Genomic DNA, 15,661 nt, shown 5'->3' with positions numbered 1-15,661 from the left:
CTCTCATTTATGTCACCACTATAAGACATATAAGTATTGTTTGATTCGAATATGATACCTATATACTTGTCTTACCAAAACCTTGCATTTATGACGTCAGTAACGCCTATTGTTTTACTAGAATGTCCAAACAATGCTCACTAAAGAAGAGCTTACTTGAACCACAGCTGAAATGCTTATATAACTTGTGGAACTTACAGCGTTCATCGAGACGACGGGGTTGTCGAAACCCACTGAGGGTTGGGCGGCCGACGATGGGCTCGAGGTGCTTCCCCCGTTCCCGAACTTGGGCATCGACGGCATTGATGGCATTGAGGGCATACCAATTGACTTCGTGTCCCCTCTCATGCAGAAGAAGGCTACCCCGCCGATGGCGATGAGTAAAATCACCCCCAAGATGATACCCACGATGGCCCCAGCGCTCAGGCCGCCCCCGATGGGGACGTTTTCGGGGGTGGTGGTGGTAATCGGCTCGCCGGAAGGACCCACGCTCACCCCTGTGGAGGTAAATTTGAGGGGTTACCAATACGAACAACAAATAACCTTGTTGGAATTTTAAATGCGTTTGTTTGCAAGCAAATATGTTTGATCCGTCAATTACAACATGGTTGCATTAAAACTATAACAAAATAAAATTTCAAAAATTAGCCTGTAAGGAGCAGAGATAAAAAACATAGATGATCTGTCGTTTTTACTTTTTTAAACATGGTTTATATTTATATAAATTGTTGCTACCAAGCATAATATTAAACAAAAAACAACTCCTTCGGTAGTTATATTTCTTTTTCGACGTTTCGACGACCTGTAGTGGTTTATATTTGTAATGCTGTATTGGACAAACATTATTGATTGACCTTAATTTATCGATAAAGGGTTGAAGCTTATCAAGGGATTAAAAATAATTGACAAAACTAAAGTAGTCAACAACAAACCAATAAAACTAACTATAGCTGGTACAATAGTGATTGCAAAAACATGACTTCTAACAGCAACAAAAAGCGCAGGTTAATTTTTGACGTAATAAGTCAGTATGTTTCAACCAGTTCAGGTAGCGTATCAGTTAATGACGTTTACCTGTGTGACTGTATTACACCTGGTTTAAATAGAAATCACTTTTCCCAAGTTTAAATATGTCAAAATATAATTTGAATTCAAAACCAACGCTTACGCCGCTTGCACAGATTTGGGATTATAGGCAATTCATTGGGGTAATATAATTTTAGAATTTTTATTGGGAGTATCATTTGGCAACCGCAATGTTATTTTGGCAACCGCAATGTTAAGTTTCGTCAATTTTCCTCGCCACCCTACAAGGCTTCCTATACTATCAGTGGTACGTGTTTCACAGATTACAAACATAAAAAGTTAATTTTAAATTTACTACATCGACGAAAAGTACGGTCCTCCAAATTCTTACCTCCCGGATAGAAGCAGCCGGAGAAGTTTGCGTTGGCAAACGTTGAGTCCCAGCAGCATCCTCTTCTTAAGCAGAGCGAGTCCTCGATTCCCACGTATCCACAATCCACTCGATCCACCTCCGGCACATCACCGCAAGCTGAGATCGCTGTAAGTCAAGTCCAGTGGAGGTTTTGTTAAGGCTCGTGTAAATGTGGGGCGGTTTAAACTTTGACCTGGTAGTACAAAGCGCTACAGTAACCTAAGTCGTTGTCCCAATTACGTTTGTGAAGTCTAGACTAGAGTTATTTTCCCAAAGTAAGTCAATTATGTCCAAGTCAAGTCATTTACCAAACTGACTGAACTCAAAATCATTTTGCCTACAAATATATTGTTCAGGCCGCGAAAGGTGATAATAGTGACTCAAGTCAAGTCATTTAGTTCAGTTAAGTCATTGGTTAAAGTAGTAGACCACTGGCTTTATGTCCAACTTAAAACGTAAAATTTTCGTGTGAAAGGAAAAAAGGCGGTAGAGTATGTTTAGAATTCCCATAAATTTCATAAAAATGTTAATAATGCCAGCTACGGGATTTTTCTAATTCGTTCTCTCAAAAATGACCGACATGTAGTTGAAATCCTATCGCAAAATAAAATATTCAAGTCAAGGATTTTGAAAAAAATGACAGTCATTAATTTAAGTGAAGTTATGGACTCAAGTCGCTACAACACTGACTTTTTAGATTAAACATAAAATGTACAAAAAACTTTCGGTGGAACGACAAAAAGGCGGTAAAGCTTATTTAGAATTCGCCTATAAAAATGTTTGGGATATTATAATAAAGGTTAGAACCAGATTAGGTAGGTGCTTTACCACTCACCTTTCGACTTCTTGCACACGTATCCGCGCCCTTGAAGGCAATCAACGTCGTTCCATCGTCCGTCCCAGGGGTACATTTCCACGCAGGACTCACCCCTTTCCATACCGTTCGGCTCACCCGGGACCCAGTTGAAGAAATCCACCCCAGAATTGTCCGCCCACTGCCAACCGTCTGCGAAAAGGGGTCAGAACGGAAATGAAATCACTTGGTGGCTAATTTAATCAATGCTTTGTGGTATTTATGTAAAAAATTAAGGACGATTGAAAAATTAAATGCGGAATTAGGAAGTGCAGTGTTTCAGCTCACTTAACCTTTCCTGTCCTTCGGTTATTAACGAGCCACTAACGTAAGTAACCGGACGACACGAAAGCATTAATCGTGTACAAGAAAATTAACGTTGCACAGGAAAAAGGCCTTTATGGATCGTCTTGAATAAAATCACTCGTTCAAAATATAATACCACGCAGGGCTGCGAAGTCGGAGTCGGACTCGAGACTCGACGAGTTCGGTTTGTTTGTTCGCGTCAGACTCGGTACTTGAGTAAGACTATGCAGACTCGAGTTAGACTCGAGTAAGACTACCCCACATGAGCATGTCTAGCAGTAAATTCGTAACCAACAAAGCGGCAAACTGTACATTTTAAATGCATTACAGTAATAGTGAAATATTTTCCAACCATGTATTGTGAAAGCATGAGGTATTTAAAAAAAAGGTCCTTCCATAAAAAATACAGAAACCTTTTAATAGCTTGATGAGCAAATGGGGAGTCCTTTGCTAGCAGAGGTATAATATTCTTCAGCACATTCTCAACCACTTACTAAAACCCTTTGACGAAAGCCCATATGGCCTATATGGCTTGCAGAGTTTAAAAAATTCTCTAAGAACTCACTGAAACCGTTGGACGTCAGCCCGATGTAGAGGTTGTGCGAGGATCCAAGGTTTCCTATCACAGCCAAGCATTCCTCTTCCGAATGGAAGCTGGCGAGAGTTGCTCCTCTAATTTGACACTCGTACGATGCATCGTGCCAAGATCGGTAAGCCGAGGTGGTCTGAGCCGTCTGCGGTAAATTGAAAGGAGGGTTTGAAAATAAGTTGTGACAGTATTTTAATAGTAGAAAAAGATTAAAAGTTTAAAATTGTGGGGTAACTATACCGTCTCAAAATTCTAAAAGCTTGTTCGCCGCCAGCCATTAAACCCTAGAAACGATCAGCCAGTTTCTTAATTTTTACTTTGACATCTGTATGAACACACTTACGCTAAAACCCCGTCGACAAACAAGTCATTTTCCTATCGTTAAAGAATAGAAAAAAAATATTTTGCAAAATTCTTAGGACTAAGGCATAGAAATGAATAGCAAGGTAAAGCCCTGTTAAAGACATCAGTTACCCAAAATAAGTCCGAGTGAAGTCATCGACATTCAAAAAAAATATTGGCCCATTAAAAATGTCGCCTGATGTTTAGTAGTATTTTAATTGGCAAACAACAAGGACGATGCATAAGGCAAGCAAACTGTTTTTTGTGCAAAAATTAAAAACCAAATTTGATTTAAAAACAGCCTAATGAAAACACTTCTTTTCACCCAAGTCATTTGTCTAAAAGACGTAAGTCAAGTCAAGTCATTTGTCGAAACGTGCAACAAACAAGGTAAAATTAAGTAGTTCATCAATTTTATTTATGACAGCGCTAAAGTGGAAGTCAAGCTAATTGCTTCACTGACTCATGTCCAAGTCATTCTCTTAGATTAGACTAGCATCGGCATTTAAGTAGACAAAGCCAACCTAATTCCCATATAATAAAACCAGTCAAATTCGTTGGCAATTTTAGAGCATCCGGCCAGTTATTTCTAAGCATCTAAGACCACCGGAAAGGTACCTCGACGTAGTAGCAGTTCTGGCCGTAGGCGAAGAAATGGGGGTCGCAAGTGCCCTCCCCCGGGTCAGGGGTGGTTGGGATGTCAAGCAGAAGCTGCTTGCAGATGTAGGGTAGGGTCGAGTCGCACATCGCCGACGATGTCACCTTCCACGTTCCGTCGCTACGATAAAAAGCGAAAAAACGGCTCCATGTTGTTCTTTAGTCTATCTGGTGTTATAGTCTATCCAAAGCAGACTTGGACAACTTGAGCATTCTAGCTTGATAATAAATGGAAAGCCAAAAAGATCGAGTAGATCGACATAGCCTTAATTAGGACGTCTCGATACAAACTTGTACTATCTTCAGTTAATGTGATAATAATTCTAGTTTTCTAGTCTAAAGTATTAGAGCAAAACGAGGCTAATTCTAGTTCCAATCGAATTTGTGAATTGCTTGTGTGTGTGAATTCTAGTTTTAATTTAATTCGGACTTTACCAAAAATGCCACTTGCTTCGACGCCATTTAAGCCCCTAAGTCGATACAAATAATTTTAGTTTAAACTCTTTGGTCAGAACGATATGCATGTGATTTTTAGAGTCTAACAAGCATGCTGAAATGCTTAGACATTTTTCTAAAAAAATGAGAAATCCTAGTTAGACCTTTGGAGCATAATGGTTGGAGGTTGTAGTAAGACGTAATAAGAACATCAAAGCCCATACAGAAGTAGGTATCATTTTGAACGTTTCGAATAACTCTATATTCATTTACAACAGAGTTATTCGAAACGTCCAAAATTATACCTACTTCTGTATGGGCTTTGATATTCTTATTACTACTTAGAACCAATCTCTATAAATCTAAAGTGTGAAATGCAGTCGGTGATTAAATCAATTTGAACGGCAAAACATTGGTTGAGAAACACTTTTCTAAGCGCATAGTGCTAAACACAATCCCTAACTAAGTTACTATAACAGGAAACGTGAGGAAGTGGACAACAAGCAAAATTATGCCTATTACCGTACAAGAGTCGCAAAGTTTTAAAATGATTAGGCGTCCTCATCTACTTAAAACTCGCCATACGTAGTATTCGGGAATTAGGTCATTTTCCCAAATTCTGAAATTGCTTTTCTTTGAGAATTTTAGAATCATAATATCCACGTGTTGATGATTTAAGCAGTCAATAATATTTTAAGTCCATGTTATGCAAGGGGAAAGTCCAAGGGTATGTTATGCAACAAAAAAAGTATTGTTATGCAAGGGAAAAAAAGACACAAGTTGTGCGAAGAAAAAAAAGAAACAATTTCACGCTTGTTACGAAAGAAAAAAGATATGCAATGTTATGCAAGACTGCACCAAATAAATTGCATGTTATGCAAAGGTACAATGCCAAACAAGCGTGTTATGCAAGAGACCAAAGGGCGAAGTTTGACGTATTCGACAAGCATTCCTATCGTTGCGCTGTGTTTGATTAAACTCACCTGACAATCGGGTGTTTAATGTCGACTAATTAACATTCCAAAATTAGCCGCAAATCATTTGAACAATGATTCGCAAACCTCATGCCAGTACAAAATGAATTGTATTTTAATTGTAATAGTCTCTGTCATAGAACCGCAATCGACATTTTTTGAAAAACTAATTTTAAGTGAATTTGTCATTTTTCAGACAGTAGTATTCCTAAAACAAGTGTTTTAGTAACCCTCATTTAACCAGTATTATAAAAGCAAGATGAGCGACCGCTAAAACAACAAAATAAAAACACTTTGAAAAACAAGTAGACACCTTTTCTTTACAACAAAACTTTACGAAGAAGTAAGCATAAGCGATGTAATATACATGTTATTTATCTCCATGCAAGATATCCGCTATTATAAAGGTACAATGCAGTACAAGTTATTTTGTTATGGTAAAACCAGTGATAATTTGCTTTACCAATTTAGTATCTAGTTTGCAACCTATTGTTAAGCAAACACATTTTCCTAATAAGAAAACGCTGCGCTGTAAAGCACCATTTAGCCTAAACTCCTCCATAAAATGATTAATTTTTTATCATATCGACACCGGTACAATATCTCACTGCTTAACATGTTTTTTACATACAACTAAAACCCGAATAATGTATTATTTTTCAACTTTTAAAGTATGAAAAAGTACTTGTTTTAAACATAGGCACAAATGTCAAACAAACTAGAATTTTTACCTGGCCATTTGGACGCATCCGGAACCGCCGGCCATTATCTCGGCGTTGGGTTCAAACGGGCCCCAGTTGGTGTACTCCACCGGCCAGCCGTCGTCCCACGTGAAGGTCGTGATGGTGTCCTCATTTTCCGTGAGCTGATAATGAGCGAAATGTTTAAATTTTAACAAGGACATCAGCTGGTATCGTGTTAGTCACGTCATTTATAAAATGTAAAGCTGATGACTCTCGGTTAAAAATGTGTAGTAAATCAGCCACGCTATTTTTTAAAAAATACACTTAACTAGGGAAAAAAAGTAAAAAATGTATTTTTACTGTACGGTCAACCTAAAGCAGCCAAGCATATTTTTATTGGGTGTTTAGATCGAAACAATCAGACACTTATTAAAGGTTTTATACGCGACAACGTTAGGCAGTGTTGGAATGTCCCTACGTTTTTTGTTTTGTTTATTTTTAAATCAAAAATCATTTAATCAGGTAACACTCTTCGATGAAAATTTTATTTATTTTTAAACATTTCGACTTTTCTATATGCAGTACAGATAAGCATGATTTACCATTTGAACGTAGGTGAGTCCAGTCCAAACCGCCTCCGCGGCGTTGATGTCTCTCAGGAACCAGCTCATCAGCAGGCCGTTCTCATAAGCATTGGTGATGCTAACCAGATTCGTGTTTGCTCCTAAAGAAGGAAAAAACGGGACTCGATACGCAAGAGTTAAGAAGTTTAAATTTTCAAAATATGTGACAAGAAACGCAACATTTGTATTGGTTGGTGAGGTTTTGTATTATTATTTGTTGTGAGTATAACAGTATCGATATTAATATAAACCGCTAAGGGCTAAATAGTTACCGAATGTTAAAGTCATTTTCATAATACTTGGCAGAATAGTTCGTTGTATCCTACCAGGATAAAAAGCATAAAATGCCCCAAACTAAGTACATTAGTGTCATACAAATGCCTTCGTTCGGGTAACGTAAAAAACAATTGGAAAATTGAAAAAAACATATGTATAACGGTAATTTTGACCGCATGAAAGCTTTTATTTAAAGCCGGGCAAAGCAGAAAAAAATATCCATTAACTGGTGAAGCAAGCGAAACAACAAAAATAGGGTAATAAACCAAACAAATAACCCACCACTGTCCATGCAGGTCGCCATGGCTTCGCTTCGACTCAACGCCCCATCTACGACCTTGTAGCAGTTGCCAGACCAGAACTGGAACCCGGGGGAGCACATCTCGGCCGAGGGGGTGGTTGGTTCCGGCAGGGTCGGGGACCTCAGGACCGAGCAGACGTAGGCCCGGTTCCCGTTACAATCGGCGTCGGCCCACTTGCCGGCGTCCGATGAGCCGGAAACGACGTAGACGCAAGCCGAGTCCTGTGGTCGAGTTTGACAAATGGTTGTGATTAATTGTTTGAGATTAATGTATACAAAAAAGACTTTCGCGTTTGCAACGTACAATACCGAATCTTTGATATCGTGTTTAAAAAGCGACCTTTTGGGGGTTTATTTTATATCCCTCGTTTTAACGTAAATCTTGGCAAAAATCTTGATTTATTTTCTCTAATTTGGAGTAAAGGTCCTACAGCATAACAGCATATTTCTACTTACTTTTTAGTTTTTATTTCAATTCATTACCGACTATTTTCTGTAAAAAGGGCGATTCTGCCACAATAAATCTCTTTGGATTACTAGCATGGTCAATAAGTATGGGTTTGACTTTTCTTAAACGATAGAGGACCCAACACGTTTATTAAAAATTAAATCATACTAATAAACAGAGGTGAACTACCTTACTTCTATAGAGCTTATGTTTCTTATATTCCCCTCGTATGTTTGTGTTAGCATTTGCCATGCAAAACTATATAAGAATGTCCAAAAATGTGTAAAAAGTTCGAAAAAACGTTTGTGTTCATAAAGCGTGGTTGCGCGAATAGAAGATTGATACACACAAACCGGTAAATGTGTATGTGACTCTAAGACGGCGCTTTAAACACATCAGCAATAGACGCTAAATAGATTGATTGCTCTGACAGAAATGCGTTTTTTTAAAAAGGCGCGTAGAATACTAACCCCGCCTCCGTCCGGTTCGCCCAGCATCCAGTTGGTGTAGGTGACCGGCGTCTGGTCGTGCCAAACGTAATGCCCGCCGATGCGGCCGTTCAAACCGATCCAGGCGGTACGGCCGACTGTTGGAAGCATGCTGGTAACGAAAGCCTGCGAAAAAGGAAGAGTTATAGAACATAATGCAAATGTAGTAACGAATTATTTAAATAATGTTAGAGCAAACCTACTACCAATTATAGAGCAAAATTAATACGTAAAAAACGAATAACATTAAAAACATTACTGCTGTTAATTTGACCCTCCTCATCATTTAAATAATGTGCTTTCTAATTTGCCTAACAGTTTTTGAAATTGCTTTTTTCGCCATACTTAGGACTTTTCTATACCTTAATGGTTTTAGAACACTGAATAAGCAATGGGAATTTTATTTAGATAAATACGGGTAACATCTTGCACTAGTAAGATGCAACTGGGTCAATCTGCACATTGTTGTCAAACTGGCATCATAGTATTGGTCTTCGAATGGGATACTGATATCAGTTGTTAAAACAAAATGTCTATATTTTCTTTTATGGGGTTTGTTGTACAATGCAGCAACAAGGTAAAAACGACTGATGAGTCGCAACTTATGCCTGAAACTATATACGCAACCACTGCTGATATGTAATGATATTTTAGTATGCGATAATATCATGCATGACCCCTAAATATGAACAATTTATCGTTAAATACGAAAAGAACAGGTGACTTGGCAGAAAAAATAAACAAAACCCAATACTTTTCCCAATAACAGCATTTCAAAATAACCAACATCAGGAGGATTAACTGTTCAGCGACTTCTTACCTGCTCGTATTCGTTGACGATGGTGGCGACGTCGGCTGAGTTGTTGGCGCATCTCTCGAGGCTGGTGAACCAGTCGAGGGTCGGGTCATCACCGTAGCCTCCGAACATCCAGCACTTGTTGCCGAAAGCAACGAAACCTGAAAAATTATGTTTACTTAGTTCTATATAACAGTAAGAGTATACAAAAGTCTTCAAAAATGTTAGATCCTAGGCTCCACTCAATACGAGATTTTAGTATTAGCCTATTCGTCGGATATTAAGGATGTCGGTGCTTATCTGATATTAAATTAAGTTCGGCATGTTGTCAATGGACGCCGAGTTTTGGTGTTTAGGGTTCTACGAGCCACCCCTACCAGATACTTGGGTGCTCAGCCGAAATAATGCATTTAATGACATCATATTTAGCGAAAAAATGTTGAGCACCCCTGTGAAAAACAAAATGTATGCGCCTATGATTTCGTACACATGGTTTAGTTGATAGTTTGACAGTGCTTTACAATCATAAATATTACAGAATTATTTTTTGCACATGGTAATACACGCCAAACAAGTCAATTTGTTTTTATACAAAACTGTCTTAAATATTTTGGCTGGATTTAATCAGTTCTCCGACAAGTATAATATACTTAAAAATCGTGTATGTTATAAATTATTATAAAGCGCGTCTACTACAGAAATATTTGAGGGACTTTTCCCAATTTACTCTAATGCAATATTATGCATTTTCTCATGGATGTAATATCCAACAACAAGCACTAATTTCACCAATTTGTTGCAAAAACATCATTCATTTAGATGTAAAAAAAAATACACTTATATTCCACTTAAGATATACTGACAATGCATTTGCTGGACATATATATGTCTTTTAAGCTATTTAAAGTGGTAAGAATTGCTAGCTTTGCTAGAGTATTCTGCATAAAGAGGTAACACAGAAAAAAAATGTTTCCACAATAAAATGTCATCGCAAAAACAAAATTATTTATTTTCACACCTGCGGGGCAACCCCCTTCCACAGGGGCGGTGGGGGTGATGGGTACGGTGTCGGCCCCCAGGTACTTCTCGCACACGTATCCGTTGGGAACCGCGCAGTTGTCGTCGTTCCATAGACCAGCGAATACATCGAACTCGGCACAATCTGTAAGAAGACAGGGTTTATCGCTGTTATAAAAGGGCCACGCTAGAAAAACAACTATCCTGCGTGGAGGTTCGAACTCACGACCTCAGGTCAATACAGGGACGGCCGCTCTGTCGGCTGTTACGCAGGCTCAGGAGGAGCTGGCAAAGAAACGACAAGAGAATCGTTGCCTGCTATATAAATTTTAAAATAATATTTGAAATAATTTTTTGAAAAAATAAGTTTGAAAAAATTTGATTTTTTTTTAATTTGACCAATTTCGCTTTGAGCAAAGCAAACGATGATAGCAGGGTAAACAAAATTGTTTTATTCTTGAGCCGTGTGTCATTTTGCAACTATTTATTTGATGTACACCTAAAGGAAAGCGTATTTTTCGATAGTGTACATACCTTCCTGATCAAAGTAGTTGTTTGGTTCGCCTTTTGCCCAGTTGGTGTAATCCACCAGAGAGTTGTCGGACCAGCCAAACACCGGCCCGTTTGCACTGTTCACCGTCTGAATGTAGAATAGCGAGAATTATTATGTTGTTAGCAGGTGTTAATCGTTCATTTAATTTGTGCCTTTTGAAAAGACGAACATAACAGAAAGCGACAACATTTCACAACCTCTAAACAACGGGTTTTTAATAGTAGACCAGTAATCCTACGGGGGCATCGGTCTCATTTAAGGCCACAAGTAAGATGCATTTAATTAAAAGCTGTCCTTAAAAGGATTCCAAAAGCGCGTTATGAGACATACATTAAAATTTCTTGCTTTGTGTATAACGTTCAACGTTACCGTAAAAAAGGTAAAAACTCCGATATGATGCGGTAAATTTTTTTTAAGTGCTAAACTATTGAAAAAATAAAACATACAGTAACTTACCATATAGCAAAATGCTTAAATATTGAAAAAATAAAACATATTATAACTTACCCGCAATCCAATCCAAGACGATCCGACGTTCATCTTAGCGGCTCGACTCAGCACGAAGCTGTTCTCGTCCTGGCTGTGTATCGCCACCAGGTTGCCTCCCCGAGCAGTGCAATCCTGCTCGGCCAGGCTCCACGGTTGAGTGGTTTCGTCCACGAACATGTAGCACTTCTCGAGGCCGTAGCTGGGCGTGAAAAGGATCTAGGGGAAAACCAAGTTTTTTCAACGAACGAAAATAGATTTTTATGAGGAATCATCACAACACGTGCTTTTTAATAATGCGCAAATCCGTATGTCAACAGGACTATTTGACAAATAACGAAATATATATTTGCTTGTTGATGAATGGCAAAACCGAAAAGGTCGAGTAGATCGACATCATCTTGATTAATACGTTTCGATACGAACTTGTATCATCTTCAGTTTATAGTTCGTATGTACTAAGCGCTTTCGGTATCATTTACCCTGACGAAGGCGATTTGCAACAATTACCAGATGAGCTGGTTTTCATAGTATTACTATGCCTGGTAGCAACAGTTTATATAAAATCATACGCCCTGAATACTAAAAAAAGTACATATATACAGATTTCAAATCTTTTTGGATGTGTGGGAAAAAAACTAAATCGAAAAAATGCAAGTTTATTTCAGTGCATATTGAAAAGACTCTTTGGAAACAACAGAGCCATTTCGATGTTTTTCTAACATCACGTTTTTAACTAAAACGAAGAACTTTTTTTTTTTTTTTAAGGAAACATACCATTTGGTTCAAAGTAAAAAATACATTTAACAGTAGAGCAAACACATTTGACTTACCCACGTCCCGTCCGTGCCACATGCAGTGGAAACCACGCCCCCTGGGGGTGGTAGGGTGGGTGGGGGCAAGGGGGTGTCCCGCTTGGAGATCTTGCACACCCAGTTTCGCAGCGCGTCGCTGTTAAGGTCGTTCCAACTAAAAGTCCAATAAAAATTAAAAAAAAAATCTTCCATATTCACTTTATTCTAACTCTTTTTTTCTCGCACAAACTTTGCAAGATGCACGTATACGGAGCAAAGCTTTAATATCCAAGAGCATATTATTTTCTGTGTCAAATGACAAAAAGCATACGCAAAAGGAAAATATGGTAGAAAAAGTAAAATAAATTTGCTTTGTGCATTATATATATATAATATATTAAAAGCAAACTGTTAAATTTATTGCTTTGTTTTACTTTTGCTAGAGCAGGGATTCTTAAACTGGGGTCCATGGACCCATTAGGGCTTACGTAACCAGTTTTAGGGGATCCATGAAGGCCTAATTGAACTATTAGTGTTTATTCAAGCAATCTATTTTTCAAAGAAAAGAGTAGACTATAGTTAAAAATAAAACGTTTTTGCACTGAATATACTTAGACTTTATTTCATTTCACATTTTTTGGACCGAAAACAGAAAATTTCTGAAGTCTGTTTGTATTATGGCGTCATCACTAAAAATTTCCTGCCTTTGCTGGTCCGTGCGAAGCAAAAAAGTTATTTGGGGGACCACGGTAAAAAAAAGTTTAAGAACCCCTGTGCTAGAGCAAAACGCTTTTTTCAGTTCATATCGCAAGTTTATATACTCAACTTACACCATAACTTGTCAAAAACGAAAACATTTTTCCGCACTTACGTGGCGTAATTGATGAATAGGGTTTCCACACACGGCTCTTTTCCGTTGTGGTCGTTTGGCTCACCGTCGCCCCAGTTGGTGTAGCTTACCGGCGTTCCTAAACACGCGAATTAAACATTTGTAGGCTGTTGCACGAATTATTGTAACACACAGCAATGGATAAACTTTTTTTCAGCAATGTATCCACGAATATTACAGTAGAAAAGTTCGCTCCTGTATAGCGTTATCCGTTGATTTTATATAATGGGTGGCAAGACTTACAGAAAGATACTCGTTCAGAGGAAAGTAGCAGTGTTGTCAACAAGTCATTTTTAAAATAGTTCAAAAACCTAACATAATGCAAGGTACTCCAGCCATAGACCGAGATACAAACAACACCAACGTCAGAATAAAACACAATTCGGAATAAGGCCAAAATAGGACTAATAACTAATGGTATTAAGTCCTAAATCCGTAGGAATAAAACCTAAAAGGTCATAATCAGGCCTAAACAACACTTTAAATAACCCAAGGCCTAAGTACATCACTAACTCCCCTAATAATTTTAAAGCCCTATCAGAACCAATTTTCTAACCCCACCCATTACCCACCAATAACCCCAAACGAAACCGAAAATCCGGTGCCAAAACAGCGGCGCCCTGACGGTGCAGGTCAGACTAGGGCGTCCAAACGCAGTCACCAAAACCAGACCGATGACCCTCTGTCGTCTCATACCCTCTACCCACAGGTTCGGGCGTTATTTTGGCCTCTTAGGCCTTCTTTTGTTGAATTTAGGCCGTATGTCAATGAATTTAGGCCTTTTTCCGATAAATTGATGACTTATTCCGACAGATTTAGGTCTTATTTAGACGATTTTGATCTAATGCTGTACCGGTACTGGATATTACTGCGTTGTTGCTTTTTACGTCTTATTGTGTGTTCCCAATGCAACCTAATTGTTTGACGTGAAAAAATTTGAAAAAATAACCCCATTTATAAAAAAAAAATTATAAAAAACCGAGTTAAGTAACTTGAAAAAATTAACTTCAGTTAATTTGAAAAATTAAGACTTAAGTCATTAAAACACTGCCAGCAATAACTGTACACCGTTGCTACGTAAACCATACGTTAAAAGTCACTCTTATAAAATATCTTCATCAAAAGCAACAAAGCCCTAAAACCAACCGTCGGTCCACTGATATCCTTCGTTTAGGTCGATGTTGTTCAGTCCTGTCCAGAATCCAACGTACGAGTAGATGTTGGTGGCCGCGATAAAGTTGGCGATCTCTAGCTCCTCCTGCGGACTGTGCAGCGACACGATTTCGGCACCTTGCGCCCTACAGTGGTCGACCGCGTCGAACCACGTGGCCCTGTTCGCAGCTTCCGCAAACTCGTTGATCTAAAGCGAAATTAAAAAAAAAATTGTAGGCGTTTAGCCAGTGATTCATGAACTGTGTACCGCGGCACATTGGGGCGAGATATATAAACACTATATTCATTACAAATTGATAATTTTGAGACATTTACTTATAGTTTGTTGTATATTATGGGCAATTGTAAAATTACTCCATTGTTCTTCTGTTAACAGTGTAGAGCGAAATAGTTAAGATATTTTTAGTATGCCACGAGCCACTAACGTTTGGCAACCACCGCCAGCGAACGGGGGTTGCTACGGGTAAGTAACCATACCTTTGTCTTTAACCGGATCACTGCTAATAACATTTTAATTTGATTTACACTACCACCTGAACGAAAAAGGTAAAAATGCTAACCTTCTGCCAAAAAAAGCAAAAAGAGCTGGCTGTTAGGGCAAGATTTTATTTGAATAAGTTGACTGGTTCCTAGTGGAGTCAGTAGCCAAATAGACTGGGCTTAGACATCTACTGATTTAAGTCAGACAATTCCCGATAACCTTTTAGGCCAATGGAAAAAACCCAGTAACAGCCCTTACCTACTTTTTTATATTACTTTCCCTTAGTTAAGTCCACCCTTGGTCGACAAATACAAAAAATAACTCGAGGACCGACGGCAAGTCTCTTACACGGTCCTTGTAGGTATCATATTCCAAATAAACAGGCTGCTAAAACACCTGTACTTAAATTCTTGAACTCTAGTCTACACAGAATCATTTTCTTCGTGAAAGAGCAACCGTTTTGTACGTACGGGACAAATAGGTAAACAACTGTTGGTGAATAGCAAGAAAAGTTACAAACTTGCTCATTGGTACGAGTTTTAGAAAGGTGAAAAAGTGTGGTTTAAATGATAAAAACAAAAAAATACAAACAATCAGTGAAAAGGGATAAAAATTGGGCACATTTAATAGTTTTTCTCAAGCCTTCGATTTCTATTATTTCGTTAAAATATATTAAATTGAATAACAATTTTAACTTTAGATTTAACGTTTTATTTAGTAAAATCAACTTAATAATCCCTGGTTAAACTAAGTGTTTAACTAACGACAAATGCTAATCTTGATTTTGTTTAGAAACGGCTTCTCCGACCATAGCGAAAAACGCGCTTTTTTTCAAGAGATTTACCTGATAGCAGGCGACAGTGTTACTGCTTCCCATCCATCCAACTGCACATCCTCCGTCTGTACTTGGTGTCGTCTCGACTGGTTGTGTGTAACCTACTCTGTCCTTCTCGCACACGTAGTAGCGGTTCTGGCCGCAGACGTCAATCTGCCAGTATCCTAGAGTGAAGAAGATTGTGCATCAGCCAGTGCTTCTCAACCTTTTATAGCTAGCGGCAC

The 15,661-nt window shown here is 38.4% G+C and overlaps 1 protein-coding gene across 1 annotated transcript in view; it reads right to left on the bottom strand.

Moving 5' to 3' along the window:
- The window catches only part of LOC146132042 (uncharacterized), a 51,177-nt gene that overhangs the window by 501 nt on the left and 35,015 nt on the right, over positions 1–15,661 (bottom strand). Inside the window, exons 37-53 of the mRNA XM_083397190.1 lie at positions 15,447–15,601; positions 14,095–14,308; positions 12,931–13,027; positions 12,099–12,234; positions 11,287–11,484; positions 10,761–10,866; positions 10,228–10,371; positions 9,234–9,370; positions 8,396–8,539; positions 7,462–7,699; positions 6,880–6,998; positions 6,326–6,459; positions 4,147–4,306; positions 3,163–3,331; positions 2,274–2,444; positions 1,418–1,564; positions 199–497 (exon numbers count right to left, since the gene is read on the bottom strand). Coding sequence (XP_083253316.1) covers positions 199–497; positions 1,418–1,564; positions 2,274–2,444; positions 3,163–3,331; positions 4,147–4,306; positions 6,326–6,459; positions 6,880–6,998; positions 7,462–7,699; positions 8,396–8,539; positions 9,234–9,370; positions 10,228–10,371; positions 10,761–10,866; positions 11,287–11,484; positions 12,099–12,234; positions 12,931–13,027; positions 14,095–14,308; positions 15,447–15,601 — 2,768 coding nt within the window. The remainder of the gene's footprint in view (positions 1–198; positions 498–1,417; positions 1,565–2,273; positions 2,445–3,162; positions 3,332–4,146; positions 4,307–6,325; positions 6,460–6,879; positions 6,999–7,461; positions 7,700–8,395; positions 8,540–9,233; positions 9,371–10,227; positions 10,372–10,760; positions 10,867–11,286; positions 11,485–12,098; positions 12,235–12,930; positions 13,028–14,094; positions 14,309–15,446; positions 15,602–15,661) is intronic.

Source organism: Ascidiella aspersa, chromosome 9, assembly GCF_963924565.1.
Source record: "Ascidiella aspersa chromosome 9, kaAscAspe10.2, whole genome shotgun sequence".
In the NCBI taxonomy this organism is placed as follows: domain Eukaryota; kingdom Metazoa; phylum Chordata; class Ascidiacea; order Phlebobranchia; family Ascidiidae; genus Ascidiella; species Ascidiella aspersa.
The sequence above is the reverse complement of the archived record's forward strand: the minus strand, read 5'-3'. Positions and strand labels throughout refer to the sequence as shown.